A 15,136-nucleotide genomic window follows, 5' to 3' on the forward strand; every position below is an offset into this window, starting at 1 on the left:
TATGAGAAAAGAATATGTTTAATCTAGAAGATTAATCAGATCAAAATACATACTGTAATTTTTCTTCAGGCATCAGATGAGCAAGTCATGAATATAAATGCACTACCATTTAATCAAGTACAATACAGATGAATTCTCAAATCTGTAACAGTATTGCACACTCTCCATTCTCTTACATAGATATTGTATGTGGAGCTGACCAAAGAGGACAACTGGGCTTATCTGGTTTTACTCAGTCCAGGAAGAAATCAGACAAGATCTCCACAGCTTAGGAACTGGGTGCTGATTGATCTGGAGGAATATTCTTCTCTCACTCCTCCGTATTGAGTTCTTTAAAAAGCAGAAAATGCCTTTGTGATGTGTCCAAGTTAAAAAAAAAATTGATTTATAAAGCAAAGCCATACACATCTATAGTTGCTTCTTCAGGGCCTGGTTCATGAGCTTTCCAAGATCATTTTGTAAGTGATATTCTGTCAAACTTCATCCCTATGGGTGGAAAAAAGGCAACTGTGTTAGTGCTGTGAATAAATTCACAATCTTCCTTTACAATGATAATGCATATGAATATAATACTTATGAAAACAAAAGGCCAGATTGTGATGGAAGCTAGCATGCTCCATTATTCTTTAGTTTCTAAAATACAAGGAGATGCATACAGCTCTCTTGCTGTGATCGAGCATGTATGCCCCTTCCCTTCGTCTTCCTGGCTGCATCTGCTAGGATTCTGGAGATATGAGCTTCTGTCAACATCTTGCCAGTGATAAGGGCAAGTGGAACAAAAGACTAATTACAATCAGGGAAACTTATTTTTTTACCGGGGCCACTGCTTCTCCTTATCTGTCAGGGGAACATAGATCACGCCCATCAGTTGCGTTTCCACAATTTGCCCATCACTGGTTTTGTCATACTGCATCAGAACCTGGTTTGCACCTTCAGGCCCAACTGGCAAGATCAACCGGCCACCTGGCTTCAACTCTTTCAGCAACTGGCAAACAGAGGAGTCAATATCAGCAAGGACCAGAAACAGTTTGAACAAGGAAAGAAAGACAAAAGTAAAGCTGATTATAAGGTCTATTATGTCCACCAAAGGCGTTTACAGGATTGCCAACTTCACACAGAACAGAAAGGAAGCTATTCCAGATCTGTTACAGCCACAGGTGTAAGGGTCTGAATACAGACAGATGACATGTCTGTTAATTCTTACCTCCTTTGGTACAGTGTCTGCTGCTGCTCCAACATGGATGGCATCATAAGGTGCTTCTTCAGGGTATCCCTGCCTGCCATCTCCAACTGCAGAGAGGGAATGTGCAATGAAGATCCTTGTTCATATGGCAACTCAACCTAGAGAACCCTCTATCTTTCCTTTCACTTGAAAGGTATGTGAAGAAGGCTTTTGTATGTCAATTGTGATGGCAATTTGGATTTCTACAAGAAGCCTCCTAAGACAGGCTGCTCTATAAAGCTAATTTTTAAAGGAAGATAGATTTTGGAAACAGGCAACACCGTTAGAGGAAGGAAACACCAGAGCTGGGACAGACCGTACATGACAAAGTAGGTTAGTGCAGACACAGGACTCCAGAGACCGACATTTAAATCTGATGGGTCACAACGGAAGTAGAGTTTGGTAGTTTCCAATGGAGATATGGTCAAAAACCAAGCCCAGTTATTTGGTATTAACAGCAATCTTTACTTAAGAGGGGCTTAGTACTAAAATAAAAGAGTTGTTGCACACCCATAAGGAGAAAGTTGTATTGACAGAGCTGTTTGGAGATGGATCAATTGAATGGCATCTGCCTACATTATATATGGCTTCAGTCAGTGTTATTAGCCACCTAACCTTTAATTTGCGCTTACCTGTGGAAATTAAGTTATTCAACAGAAAAATAGTTTCTTTCTTAATTAATAATACTGAGACAAGCACTTGAGTACTACAAAAAAAAAAAAATAAAAAAAATTATGCCAACCACTGAGAGAGGCAGGTCTCCAGAAACAGTAAGGGCTAAGCACTGCCAGGCTACAATGCATTCAGGTACAGGAATGAAACAATAAGGGCATGGGCTACAGAGCTCACCCAGAAGTTTCAGACGGCCAGAAGTGAGCAGAGTTGGATCATCTTCTCTGACATTTCTAATGGATTCATGAACCAGCTCTTCAATATGTTCTATGCCTACTGCCTTCCCTGTGGGACCCACCTGAAAACAGACAGATGCTTCATTATGCGCATACAGAGATTGTGCATTGTACAGGGTGTTTTACTGTTGCAGATTACTTCTCTTTGCTTGAGATAAATATGAAGAAGCAAATAATCTTATACTTTGCTCACCATTCTAGCAAAGCAAGCTGTGAGGTAACCACTTCCTGATCCCACATCCAGGGCCTTTGCTCCTTCCACTAGCTGATCCTTCAGCAACTCCAGAGCATGGGCATGCTATGGGGATAACACCACCAAGATGATATCATGATGCACACTTTCACACAGAGATATTAATTTCTCTCATGCCCCTCCCCCAGTTTTTCCAGTCAGAATTGTGTTAATTGTGCAAGCATATTATGTTTAAAAACAGAACTTTTTCCTTCCAAGGACTCATTTTGCAGTGATGTCCCAATGTTGAGTTTGGTAAAACCATTCTGATGACAGCACCTTTGAAAGTTGTTAGGAATATGAATTTAACTAGTGGAATGTGTAGCAGAAAATATCTGGCTTGTGAAGGAAGAGGATCTCTTGAAAAAATAGAAAACTTCACTTTAAACAATAATTCTGTCTTACTAAGGCTAACAATTGATTTTTCAAGGTTGACTGTCCTTCCTTAAAACTGTAAGTATTTCACACAGTTGTACAGGACACCAGTAATAAATGACATGCGGTACAAGGCAGTGTCCAATGCTCATGTTTATTAGACCTACGTCAACTTGCTATTACATCTTTTAAATTAAAGCTATCCTCCAAGTCTATGAATAGAACGGAAAGTTTATCTTACCATGTGGGGTGCACTGATTGTAGCCTTATATCCTGAAAAGAAACCACTGACCGTTAAACACAAGTAATATGAAATTATGACCATGTCTGAATAATTACTATTACCTCCTCTAAACTGTTTGTTTTTATTTTTCTTTCAATATCGCAAACCTTTTCTGTTCTCCCACCTATCTGAGGTGATGTACTGACTTAAACTACCTCCTCTAGGGGGTGTTAATGACAGCAAAGCAGCTAAGAGCAATATTTCAGCTCCTGACTGTTCCAATCACCACCTAAGTGTTCCAATCAACACAACTTTTCAGGCTCATTCACAATCAAGACAGATCTTCTGCTGCTTAGAGCCCACTTTTGCAGCCACTCCAATCAATAAGAATTCCGAGCACAGAATTGACCTGTTACGAGTTTGTTCGTAAGGAAGGGGGGCATAACACTCACAAAAAATAGTTAAGTACTGTAATATAACAAATTGTCTAGCATTAAGCCACAAAGTGGATACACTCAAAATAGAAGACCAACAAAAAAAATCAAACAGATATTTCAATATGCTTGGTGTAGAAAAATAAGTTGTTTGAGAAATCAATAGAAAGGTGGTAGTGGAGGCAGCAGGGAGAAGTCTTAGAATGGATAATAATAATTCAAGGTTCACCCCTCAAGATTTCAGGAGAGGAGGAAGAAAAGCTACAAACAGTATCTGCCTGTGCTACAGATGTATGTGTGTGGAGGAAATTTAGATGTCTGTGTTGAGATACCTCAGTGACAGAGATTTCAGCTCCAGTTGTTTATTTAAAATGTTGATGTAGACCAAGTTGCGAGGGAAGCTTTCAGGACTGAGCATGCATGAGTGAAATATCAATGTGCAGTATGGTTACTATGCTTTGTGACTTACGAAAAAAACCTGTCTCATAGAATGGAGTAAAACTAAAACAAAAAACTGTGGGTGTAGTGCAGGGATGGCCAACCTGTGGCTCCGGAGCCGCATGCAGCTCTTTGGAAGTTAATATGCGTCTCCTTCCATAGATGCTGACTCTGGGGCTGGAGCTACAGGAGCAAACTTTTTAATGTGCCAGGGGTGCTCACTGCTCAACCCCTGGCTCTGAACCAGGCCCTGACCCCACTCCACCCCTTCCCCAAGGCTCCTGCCACTTCCCCCCGAGCCTGCTGTGCCCTCACTACTTCTTTCCCCTCCACCCCCACCCCCGAGCCTCCTGCACGCCGTGAAACAGCTGATTGTGGTGGGCAGGAGGCAAGGTGAGGGAGGGGGAGGCGCTGATCGGTGGGGCTACCAGTGGGCAGGAGGTGCTGGGGGTAGGAAGGGGGGGGATCTGATGGAGGGGCTGCTGACATATTACTGTGGGTCTCTGGCAATGTACATTGGTAAAATTCTGGCTCCTTCTCAGGCTCAGGTTGGCTACCCCTGGTATAGTGTTTAGCTGCAGTCATATCAGTTATATGCACCATTCATAATATTTTCATGGAAATTATTCAGTTAATGTGGACATTCATGAATGAGCAAGTCACAAAATGGCTTCATCCCTCAAATACAGGAATTCTACAGTCTAACCAAAAAATTTTATTTCCCCTAACATCCCCTCCCCCCATTCAAACATGTCTTGTGATTCAAGGGGATAGGTGCCATGGATGATATTGCACAGTCAGGATTTTTGCTCTCATCTTGCAGCCATCCTTTTTAAAAAATAAAAAATCCCATTTTCTGACTTTGCATGTAGAAGGAAAGAGTTATTTCAAGGAGGCTTTCGTGCTAAGTATCACAATCAAGTTCCTGAGAGCATCGAATACTTTACTCAGGGCATACAGAAATACTGTTTACTATTTTCTCCTTTGAGTTTATACTGTTTGCATTTATCTATTTAATTTTTGAATCTACAGATGTTTTAAGGTTTTCCTCTTTTCTGGCTCACAAACGACTATTTTCAGAGGTACTGAGTATACACAACACAATTCCTACTGAAGTCAACTGGATTTGTGGGTGCACTGCACTTCTGAAATTCACACCAATGGCTTTTTGAACTATCTGTTGTCTTGTTTACACTTACAGCAGTGTATAGTATATACTCACTACACATTTAGCTTCAGCCTGCTTTCACTGCACCCTGTATCCACACTTGTCACTACAGTGTGTAGCTACATGCAGCAATGAAAGGCTTGGGTCAGGGAGCTGCCGGAACCTTTCACTACAGCAGGGAAATGCTTCAGAAACAGGACACTGCACTGCTAAAAACAGCCATGTAGATGTGGGAGGCACCGCTTGGGCATGTAGAGAGCTGGTAAGGTATATAGCCTAGGGTTCAGGCATATTGGGCACTCTACTTGCCCGAGTCATGCCCCACTATCTCCACTGCTATTTATACCCATGCCAGCGGGACATGCAGTGTCAGTACACCATACACTGCCCTAAATGTAGACATACCTTGTGTCAAGAAACAATGGTCTATCAACGATCAGGGCTAATCTTCATACCATTTATTCTTTCTTCACTTCATAAAGAGTTTTGTTCTTCAAATACAGTGGCCCCGTGATCATATCTGAGCATTCCCAGCCTCCAAAGGGCAGATCCTTTTTCTATTTCTCCCAAAGAAACACTCGAGTAGACCCATGCGGATACTCTTCTTGATGAGCCAGCAGTAAGAGTGCACATGAACTGTCCCCCTTTCCCATTCTTGACACTATTCCATACAGGCAAGACTTGTTAGCATAGTAAACCAAGACCTACAAACTCACCCTGTGTCTTCCCTCCACTGTTCAATCACTGAGATTAGTGCAGCCATTACACATACCATAAAAGTGTCAATCTGCTACAAATTTCTTACCTATTGACTGAGGAGAATCCATGTATGGTAAATACTTGGTGTAGTGGGCTCTATCTGTGGCCATTAACACATCCAAGACCCGTTGAGATTTAATCACTCCATTTTCTTAAAAAAAAAAAAAAGATGGAGAGAAAGATTTCAGCTATTTAGTACTGTAACATGTTCAGGTTTGGACAGAGGCAGTGGAGGGTTTGGGAGGGACAGGCAATAGAGCTGTGTGCCTCCGGGTTTGTGGTTCAGATCTATCCCAGGTTAATAGTGAGCAAAAGCAGCTACCCTTCAATAGGAGTTTGATGCCCTGCATCAAATGAGTTGACAATCTCAGGTCAGTTCCTAGCAGGCAAGTGTCTGCATTACCAAGCACCACACTTGGTAGTCCCAGCAAAGAGGCAAAGGACTAAATGGACAGATTTATTTACACTTTTATCCCCATACGTGGTTTTTTCAGGTCATATTTAAGGTACCTTGGCAAGATGTAAAATTATGAAGTTAAGGAGAATGACTGCAGAGAAGTTCATATTTCCTTCATTTCTAATTTCCCTGCAGTAACTCCTGTTGAGAGAACAGCTGTGTTGCTCTAGCAACAGGGGAATTCAAAGCTATTACAGTTACAACCCAAATCATTTGTCCAAAATGGAGTGGGAATACCAATAACTATTCTAGTCCCAAGATAGCTCATTGGAGTTAACCGCATAGAGCACTACTTTTACAGTCAGTTATATCAGCTTCAGTCTCTCTATGCCAGGGGTAGGCAACCTATGGCACGCATGCCAAATGCGGCACGCGAGCTGATTTTCAGTGACACTCACACTGCCCGGGGTCCTGGGGGCTCTGCATTTTAATTTAATTTTAAATGAAGCTTCTTAAACATTTAAAAAACCTTATTTACTTTACATACAACAATAGTTTAGTTATATATTATAGACTTCTAGAAAGAGACCTTCTAAAAACGTTAAAATGTATTACTGGCACACGAAACCTTAAATTAGAGTGAATAAATGAAGACATGGCACACCACTTCTGAAAGGTTGCCGACCCCTGCTCTATGTAATTTTCTACAGAATCATACAACAGGTGTTTTGCATATTCTCAAATTAGACACACATATGAGAGACTTTGGGCCTGGATAGTTTTTCCTAGTAGGCAAGTGTCTGCATTACCAAGCACCACACTTGGTAGTCCCAGCAAAGAGGCAAAGGACTAAATGGACAGATTTATTTACACTTTTATCCCCTAGTAGAAAAAACTAGGATAGTTTTCCTAGCATCGTGTCCTGTTTAGGATTAAAAACAGAACAGTTTCAGGCTGTGACATCCAGATTCTGAAGTGGGTGAAGATAAAAGTGCCAAGACTATTGCAGGACATTTTAGAATGATGGATTACAATCCCACTCAGTCAAATGTGAAAAATCAAACCTACAACTGTTAAAGTGCTGTGAAGTTTCATCATCAGCTTTAAGTGCGAGCCCTGAAGAGGGGCTGCTGGTGGTACTCACTGTAAAGATTGTTGAGTAGCTCAGCATGTGTTTTCCCACTTGAAGTCCAGGCCATGGTTCTTGTGAGCAACAGTCCCATGAGCACAGTAAATATAGCACACTGCAGCACACGGCTCATCTCTCAGAAATGCAGTGGCCTCCCAGACCTTGCGTGCCAGTCATGGGGGGAGAAAGAGAGAGAGAGACTTTAAAACAAGCTCGGATAACATCCAGCAAAAATCCTTCGCAATCACAAATGGCCAAGATTAAAATGATATACACATCCGATAGCCATTAAACAATTTATGTTACATGATGTGCCTGATTACCAACCCTGAAGAATCAATACCTCTGACCAAACAATAGACAGAGCATGGATTGCTGCAATGCAAGAATTCCTCATACTGCTCTGCCAACAGGTCTTAATGTGGACCTAGAGAAAGCACCTCCATGAATAAAAGGGTACTTTAGTTTAGGAACAGAGTTGTCAGTTAGGGCTAACTGATGATGGTTCATATGATGTGGACACTTATTGCCAGGGAATATAGAATCAGATGCCCAAACATACATGGCAACAGCTTTCTGTCACCACTAACCTGGGCTGGATTCTAACTAGCAGTATAGAAATAAAAGGTTCTGTTTCCAGTTACCACTTTTCTGCACTTCTCAGTGTTATGACCACCACTGAACTGTGTTTTTGAAGACTCACCCATTCCGAATATATGAAGATGTCTCTGGACTCACATAAGCCCTTAAATTCATTTTTTAAATTAAGAAATTAACCAACATTACAAACACAATTTGAAAGTCTAAAGAAGGAAAAAACTAAACATTATTGCTACACAAGTCCATAATTATATAGACTATTATAGCACATAAACACAGCTCCTGCATTTCTACATATTTTGCAGCAACTAAAAATTGCTTCTCAAAATTAAAGGAAGCAAGGAGGAATCTGTGTCATTTAAGGGCTTTATAACAGTCCCCTGATTACTGGGGAGCTACGTCAAGTACAGGTCTGCTTTGAAGAGTGTAATGGCATTTTCTTACTCCTTGTGTATATGTGGTCAGTTTCATTGTATGTTTTTTATCATTAGAGTCAACACAAGTTTTTATTAGCTTGTAATCCTTTTAGCCTCTCAAAGCCAACACAGCTATGGGACAGCGAGCTGAAGTTCCTGTTCCATGGTAAGCACCAGAATTTTTTCCCTAACTTCCAGCCAGTGATATGAGTGCAGCCCTACTGTCTTCAGATTCTGCTGTAATGATGCCTGTGAGATAGCGATGCTTGTGCAATCCCTTCCCCTTCAATGTAGAGCACAGATGTCACTGAGTTTAATTTGGCCTGCAGAGCTATTTTTGCTAGTGATGATGTGCAAGATGGAAAAACCCCAGATTGATTGTCAGAGCCTAGGCTCAGTTTGCAGGACTGGGTGTTGGAAGAGACTCTTACCTGTAAGTTAAGCACATTTGATGCAAAAGTAATCAAGACAAACAAGAAACCCACAATGTTATTTCAGTAACCTTTTAGAGTAGAACTACACCTTAAACCTCCTATCATCCTGTGTAACAATATACAGCAATGCCACTGACAGTCTGTACCCTTCTGTTCATTCCTTTTTCCAAGACTATGCTAAAATTGTCATAATTGGATAATAATTTATTTGTATCCAATTATTACTTTTATGCCTCATTACTTGTAGTCACTTAAAGTCTTTCTGTAGTTAATAAATCAGTATGCTTGGATTGAAGTGTTTAGGAAACTTCACTTCGTATAACAGGATTTGTGCATACCATTTTCTATTAATAAAATGACAGACTTTATATGAGCTTGTATTATCCAGGAGAGGGTTGAGCAGTGCAAGATGCACATTTCTGGGGAAAAGTCTGGGACTGGGAATTTGCTGGTGTTGCTCTGCAGTGTAATTCAAGAGAACTGGCCATAGCACTCATAATATAGCTGGGAATATATGTGTGGGCAGACCAGGAGTGGTTGCTTTCACAGCAGAGCAGTATAAAAGACACCTCAGGCTGGAGAATTGAGGGGAGACAGCTGTTCAACAGTCCAGACTGTATCCTGTGTAATGTCACAGGCACACATCACTTTAGGACATGAAGTAAAGAATGAATCCAACCAAAGCTGCAGAGGGAACCTAAGAGAAAAGACATAAGCTAGATAAATAGGAGTTTGGCCAGGGTACTGGAACTCAAACATCTGTTTTCACTAAAATACGACCACATCATCCTGATTTTGATTTTTTTCTCCCACATGCCACAACAGTTTGCAGAATATCAGTTGCCCAGCTTTTAGTTTAAGCGGATCGAATGCTATTGGTGTGTGGATTGATGGAAGGCATTAAAGATGACAGCCTTGAGAGTCCAAATTTTACATTATAGATGGCTGCTAGGTAGATGTGGAGTCTCTGGCAGGGTGGATTTTCAGATCTCTGAACCTTCTATCATCTGTATTTTTAAGAAGGGGGAAATAACCTTTACATCCCTGTACTTCTCAATCACAGTTACATACAGCCTTCTGTACACGTCAGTCATTCCCATCCCCTGCCCTCAAAGCAAAGGGAAACCAGAATTAAACCATAGGGTCTCTATAATTACTCAACTATAGTTACTTTCCATGGCCAATGTGATTTACATATGCAAACAATGATGAAAAGGAAGTGACAGGCAGTCAAATAAGAGATGGAAAAAGCAAAGAGAAGGCTAAAACATGGCTTTCTACCTTGGTCTGACCCAGAATGCTGGGAAAGGCAACGGGAATGCCCAACTTTGCCCCCACCCCCACAAGGGCTTACTGCAGGATCCTGTTAAAATTGAAAGTTACAAATAGTGTTGAACTAGTAACAAATTCTCCATGTCCACTACACATTCCTTAACATACTACTTTATTGCCCATCCAGAGACAAGTTTAGTCTTCAAGGACACCTTCCTCTAAAAAAAAGTGAGAGTGAGGAATTCCCTTCTCACCTCACAGAGAGACCATTACTATCTTCAGCTAATACCATGAGTGGCAGAAGGGTGACCCAGAACTCCAGGGTCATGGCCATTGGAAGAGGATATTTTGCACGTCTATAGCCTTTCATCCAAGGGCATCTTTAGAGTCAAGCTCCCTCACAGAACATCAAACCCTTCAAAGACCACTTTTCCCCCCTACAGCAAGAATAGCCTCACACAGATCATGAATTGTTTTAAATAAAATCTTATAACGTAGCTCTAGGTTTTACAGGATTTATCACAGGCAGGTAAAAGAAAGAGAATTACTTTTGTGACTTCTTATAGCTAGGTAACTCCAGATTACCTCTACCTGAAACTCATTATAATGAAAGAATATTGACACCCATACCAGATTTCTAGAGATTATTAATATTTTCAGTTATTCCTTTTGCCATAAAGATTTTACTGGTTCTGCAGAAATCACATATGCAAAAGCCTTTCAACTGGAAATAACACTAATCTGTCAATTATGAGAAAGCTCCATAAGCAACAAGAGCTGAATATTGAATAATAGTGAAACTAATCACAAAGTATTCTATGTTAAAGCATTAAAGTACAGATCTCTGTGGTGCAGAACACAGCACTGAGATGGTTTAAATGTGATGTTGGTTAATATTACAAGGGTAAGGTGGATTTTTTATTTTCAGTTTTAAAACTTTACTTGCAATATGAGAGTTGACTAGCATTTGTTCACCTGAGAGATTTTCCCTCCCCTGCCCCGCTGATGTTAAAGCTAATCAGATGGGAGAAGGCTGAGGGAAATCCCACTGTGACATGTACATCAGAATTAAGGATTCACTCTCAGTACAATTACATTTGAAGTCAATGTGAAAAAGCAACCATTCCCCAGATGGGAATAAGATCAGACCACTGACTCCATCTGATCTGGTGGTATCTGACCACCAGCAACGGCCAAAACTGGTTTCTTCAAAACAAGATCCCTTAAATGCACCCCCAATCAATTGTGCAATGCTGTGCATTAGGGGCAGGGGAGGAAATGCTGTCTATACCCCTACAAGCAATGAATCTTCAGATCACAAACTATTTCATTACCTCACTTATTTTAACATGTATAACTATACATGCTGTTGCATTGTGGAGTTGAGAATCAGACTGTGGGAATTCTCCTAAAAGAGAAAACCTTAAGGCAAGGGTGCATGTGTGACAAACTACTCCATACTTAAGTGATAAAAGCCTTTTTTACATCTCTTTACAGAACTTAAAATAATTAAAAATACTCTCTTTAATATTAATCAAAAGTTTGTTAGTTTTAAATGGTACATCTGGAGAACAATGGCAACACTGGAATGGGAATAACTGAAAGCAACAGCAGGGATTCACAACATTATGTAACATACTAATTTGTCAGAAGATTCCCCTGGAGAATATTGCTGATTATTACCTACAGTGTTCTCCACTTAACTACAGGTTACTTAATTACACAATCAGTTTATGTATATAAGAATCAGAGCATGACCAGTTGCAAGTTATTACAATGGAAGCTTGTCAAGTATCAGGGGGTAGCCGTGTTAGTCTGTATCTACAAAAACAACAAGGAGTCTGGTGGCACCTTAAAGACTAACAGATTAATGGAAGCTTGGAGTTAGGAATACCAGAGTTACGAACTGACTAGTCAACATCACACCTCATTGGGAACCGGAAGTACAGACACCAGCAGAGATTAAAAAAAGCAAATACAGTACAGTACTGTGTTAAACAAACTACTAAAAGCAAAGGGAAAGCAGCATTTTTTTGGATGTAATAAAGTTTCAAAGCTGTATTAAGTCAATATCAGTTGCAAACTTTTGAAAGAACAACCATAACGGTTTGTTCAGAGTTAGGAACATTTCAGAGTTATGAACAACCTTCACTCCGGAGATGTTTAAGTCTGAGGTTCTAGTATAACAGTTAGCTATGCAAGGACCTTTTAAAAATTTACTATTCAAATACCAAATCAAGCTGCAAATGCGGCTCTCTGCTGTGTTAAAGCTCCTGCCCCTTGACTCATCTGAAGAGTTTTGGTCCACCCACCACCTGCGATTAGCACGTGCAAAGGGCAAAGCAACACGTCACTCGGGTATAACAACATCCCGTTGGAAAACAACACGTGTGTCCCACTAGCAAAGGGAACGTGCACGGCCCCGAGAGGGCTGGACAGTTTCCAGCTCTCTTCCTGCCTCCCTCCCTCCGCGCTTGCACCCAGGAGCGGGCGCGCAGTGTGGGGCGGGTCCCAGGCGGTGCGCTCAGCAGACAGCGACTAACCAGGGTTTGTAAAATTAAGCCTCTGACTCAAGTGCCAGCGAGTTGAAATCGGAGGCAAACGAAACAAACCCTCGCACCGCTCGAGCCTGCGGGAACCGGCCGGCGCTGGCAGCCCTCGCCCCGGACTGGCTGGGCGCCCCAGCGCTGGGCGAAGGAGGCTGAGGGCGCCGCCCGGGCTCGGGTCGAGGCGGGCAGTTGGGCCCAGCCCAGCCCCGCCCACCCCACCAGGCCGAGAACGCAGCTCCCACTCGCCCAGCGGAGCAGGGACTCCGGTGCCCACAGAGCCCGCGGGGAACGGCCACTTAGGGCGGGGGCACGGACAACGCTACATCCTTCCCTAGCACACCTGACTAGCACCCCGCGCTGCCCCTGCGGAAGTGGAGTGGGTCCGGGGAGCATCAGCCTCACCTGCGCAGGCGCACTAGGGCCTCCTCCGAGCCCTCATACCGCACAGACCCACTTTCACGCCCCCCTCTACTATGAATAACAACGACTGCCCTCCGCGCTCATTTTGTTATGAGGACAACTTCCGCCCGGTTTCAAGGTGGCGTCACGCTACATTCCCCGCCCCCTCTCTCCAGGAGGAAGAATAATTGGCACTTTCCTGTAGCCAATAGCTGGCACTGCGGTGCTGCCCTTCCATTCACTGATTGGTCAGGCTAGACGTCAGTGAAATCTCAGTACGTCCCCATTCGTCCTACCCTGGAGGTAAGAGGGGGCAGCAGTGAGGGACTCAGGTAGGTGGGTTCTTGTGCTCTGCCGGTACTGGGGTGTCGCTGCTGCCTCTGTGCTGGGAGGGGCCGTCAGCGCACCTCTGGCTTCAGCTGGGGAAAGGTCTGGGAGGGTGTTCCCCACAGAGGCAGTAGCAGCTCCCCCGAGGCTGAAGGGCCTCCATGATGAGGGCATTGGCATCGCCACCATCCTTTGGACTTGACCCTGCTGAGATTTGGAGCCTTTATTTTCATGCTTGGCCTATGCCCCCTGAGGCAAAGAATGTGCTCTGCATGGAAGATGGGCAGCCTCCCCCCCAGTTATTTACCCAGCCCTAGCCTCTCCCTGAATGGGGATGTGCATAAAAATGGAACCTGGAGCTCAACCACACTTGTCTTTTGGGGGTTTACATAACCTGAGCAACAAGGTTTTTGTAATCATGCCTTTTTTGCCCATGTGAATAGGCTCTGGCAAACCTTAGACTTTATTCACTGCTGCAGAATTGCTGCATTATGAAGTAGTGTTTGGTTTGAAAATTTCAGGCTTAGCTGAATGGCCTGTAAGTCACAGGATGGACCCATCAAAATGAGGGTGGCTGTTTACAAAAGATAGTGTAAACTGGAGCTTATTTTAAATTGACTGAGGTGCAAGCTTTTCTGAATCATTCTATTATGACTCATACAGTAATAGATCACATAATCCCTGTATACAAATACAATCTATTAGTACAAATTTCCCTTTATGGAAAGTGAGAAACTAGACTTTGTGATTTTCTGAAAGGAGCTTTCTAAAAATCTAGAAACTTTCCCTTTATTTAGCCTTAAGGGTAGGGAAAGAATCATGTGTAGATGTAAACATTGTTTTACAGTTGATGCTTACAATTCGTCATATGTATTTTTTTCAGGAATTCTGCATCATGAAAATGATTGAGAATGTTGACTCTGTAGTGACTAGGTCAAGCCAGGACCTCTGGGCTGAAATCTGTTCCTGTCTGCCAGATCCAGACCAGAAAGATGACTTTAGTGATACTTTTACAGATTCCTTCACAGATTCTTACATCAGTGGAGAAAGCCAGGATGAAGAACCAGGTGGTTCTTTCCAAGCAAACCTGAAGCCCTGGGCACCTCTGAAAGATTCAGAGATATATTTAGCATCACTAGGTGAGTATAGGGTAAAATTCTGATTTCTGAGTTTGCTTCAGTCAGAAAGTAAGTTTAGAGAATGGTGATGGCTTCTGTATCTCTGTTAGTGTAATTGTAACTCAGGGGATGACACTCCTCCCTCTGAATTAAAAGTCTGTAGACTCAAGCTCCACATGAGGATTTGACTTGTACCCAATGTTGATAGTGCACTGAAGTACTGGCAATCGGAGGAGCTGCAAAATTAACTTAGTTGAGCTTCAGCTGGGCTGGTAAAACTGAGGCCCTTTCTACACATTTCTGGGTATTTCTGTGGGTGAATTAAAGATCCCACACAGTCTTTCAAAAATAATTCGGAGTTAACCACTGTTCTTCCTCTAAAGAAAATAGTTAAATGCAGTGGAAACTATGAATGGGGAATATGTTCTGAACTCATAATGACTACTATGTCTGTATTGCCTGTATCTAATGTGTTGCGTTGTGAAACCCTTTGAGACACTTCTAATCATTCTATCAAATATGTTGTGTGCTTATGGAGAGAAATGCAGTTTACTATTGATCCGTGACCTATGTCCAGCTTGGGGGAGAAAAACTCAAAACAAATACCAGTGGTACTTTCCTAAGTCCTGCACACTCGAGAGATCAAAAAAAGAAGTCACTCACAGGAGTTCTGCAGATCTTCATAATGTGATCATCCCTCTTCTTTCTTGCACACTGTACGCATCCTGACATCAGT

General features: G+C 42.3%; 2 protein-coding genes across 16 annotated transcripts in view; one reads left to right on the top strand and one right to left on the bottom strand.

The window, feature by feature from the left end:
• Positions 1–15,136, bottom strand: part of LOC101942869 (protein-L-isoaspartate(D-aspartate) O-methyltransferase-like) — a 20,645-nt gene continuing 5,509 nt past the window's right edge. For 3 of the 12 annotated variants that reach the window (XM_065593156.1, XM_065593154.1, XM_065593157.1), the window contains exons 2-9: positions 7,301–7,446; positions 5,806–5,910; positions 2,979–3,010; positions 2,324–2,428; positions 2,072–2,192; positions 1,205–1,290; positions 816–985; positions 1–486 (exon numbers count right to left, since the gene is read on the bottom strand). In XM_065593156.1, the coding sequence (XP_065449228.1) occupies positions 474–486; positions 816–985; positions 1,205–1,290; positions 2,072–2,192; positions 2,324–2,428; positions 2,979–3,010; positions 5,806–5,910; positions 7,301–7,418 (750 nt within the window). In that variant the 5' untranslated portion in view covers positions 7,419–7,446 and the 3' untranslated portion in view covers positions 1–473. Of the gene's footprint in view, positions 487–815; positions 986–1,204; positions 1,291–2,071; positions 2,193–2,323; positions 2,429–2,978; positions 3,011–5,805; positions 5,911–7,300; positions 7,447–9,304; positions 9,845–10,016; positions 10,099–12,238; positions 12,323–12,550; positions 12,701–12,896; positions 13,101–15,136 lie in introns of those variants that run through there. The other 9 variants (XM_065593159.1, XM_065593158.1, XM_065593160.1 and 6 more) reach the window with 9 other exon arrangements.
• Positions 12,426–15,136, top strand: part of CCDC32 (coiled-coil domain containing 32) — a 10,375-nt gene continuing 7,664 nt past the window's right edge. Inside the window, exons 1-2 of one of the 4 annotated variants that reach the window (XM_065593163.1) lie at positions 12,426–12,554; positions 14,166–14,421. In XM_065593163.1, coding sequence (XP_065449235.1) covers positions 14,178–14,421 — 244 coding nt within the window. In that variant the 5' untranslated portion in view covers positions 12,426–12,554; positions 14,166–14,177. The other 3 variants (XM_005284668.5, XM_005284667.4, XM_024106649.3) reach the window with 3 other exon arrangements.

This window comes from Chrysemys picta, chromosome 4, assembly GCF_011386835.1.
Source record: "Chrysemys picta bellii isolate R12L10 chromosome 4, ASM1138683v2, whole genome shotgun sequence".
In the NCBI taxonomy this organism is placed as follows: domain Eukaryota; kingdom Metazoa; phylum Chordata; order Testudines; family Emydidae; genus Chrysemys; species Chrysemys picta.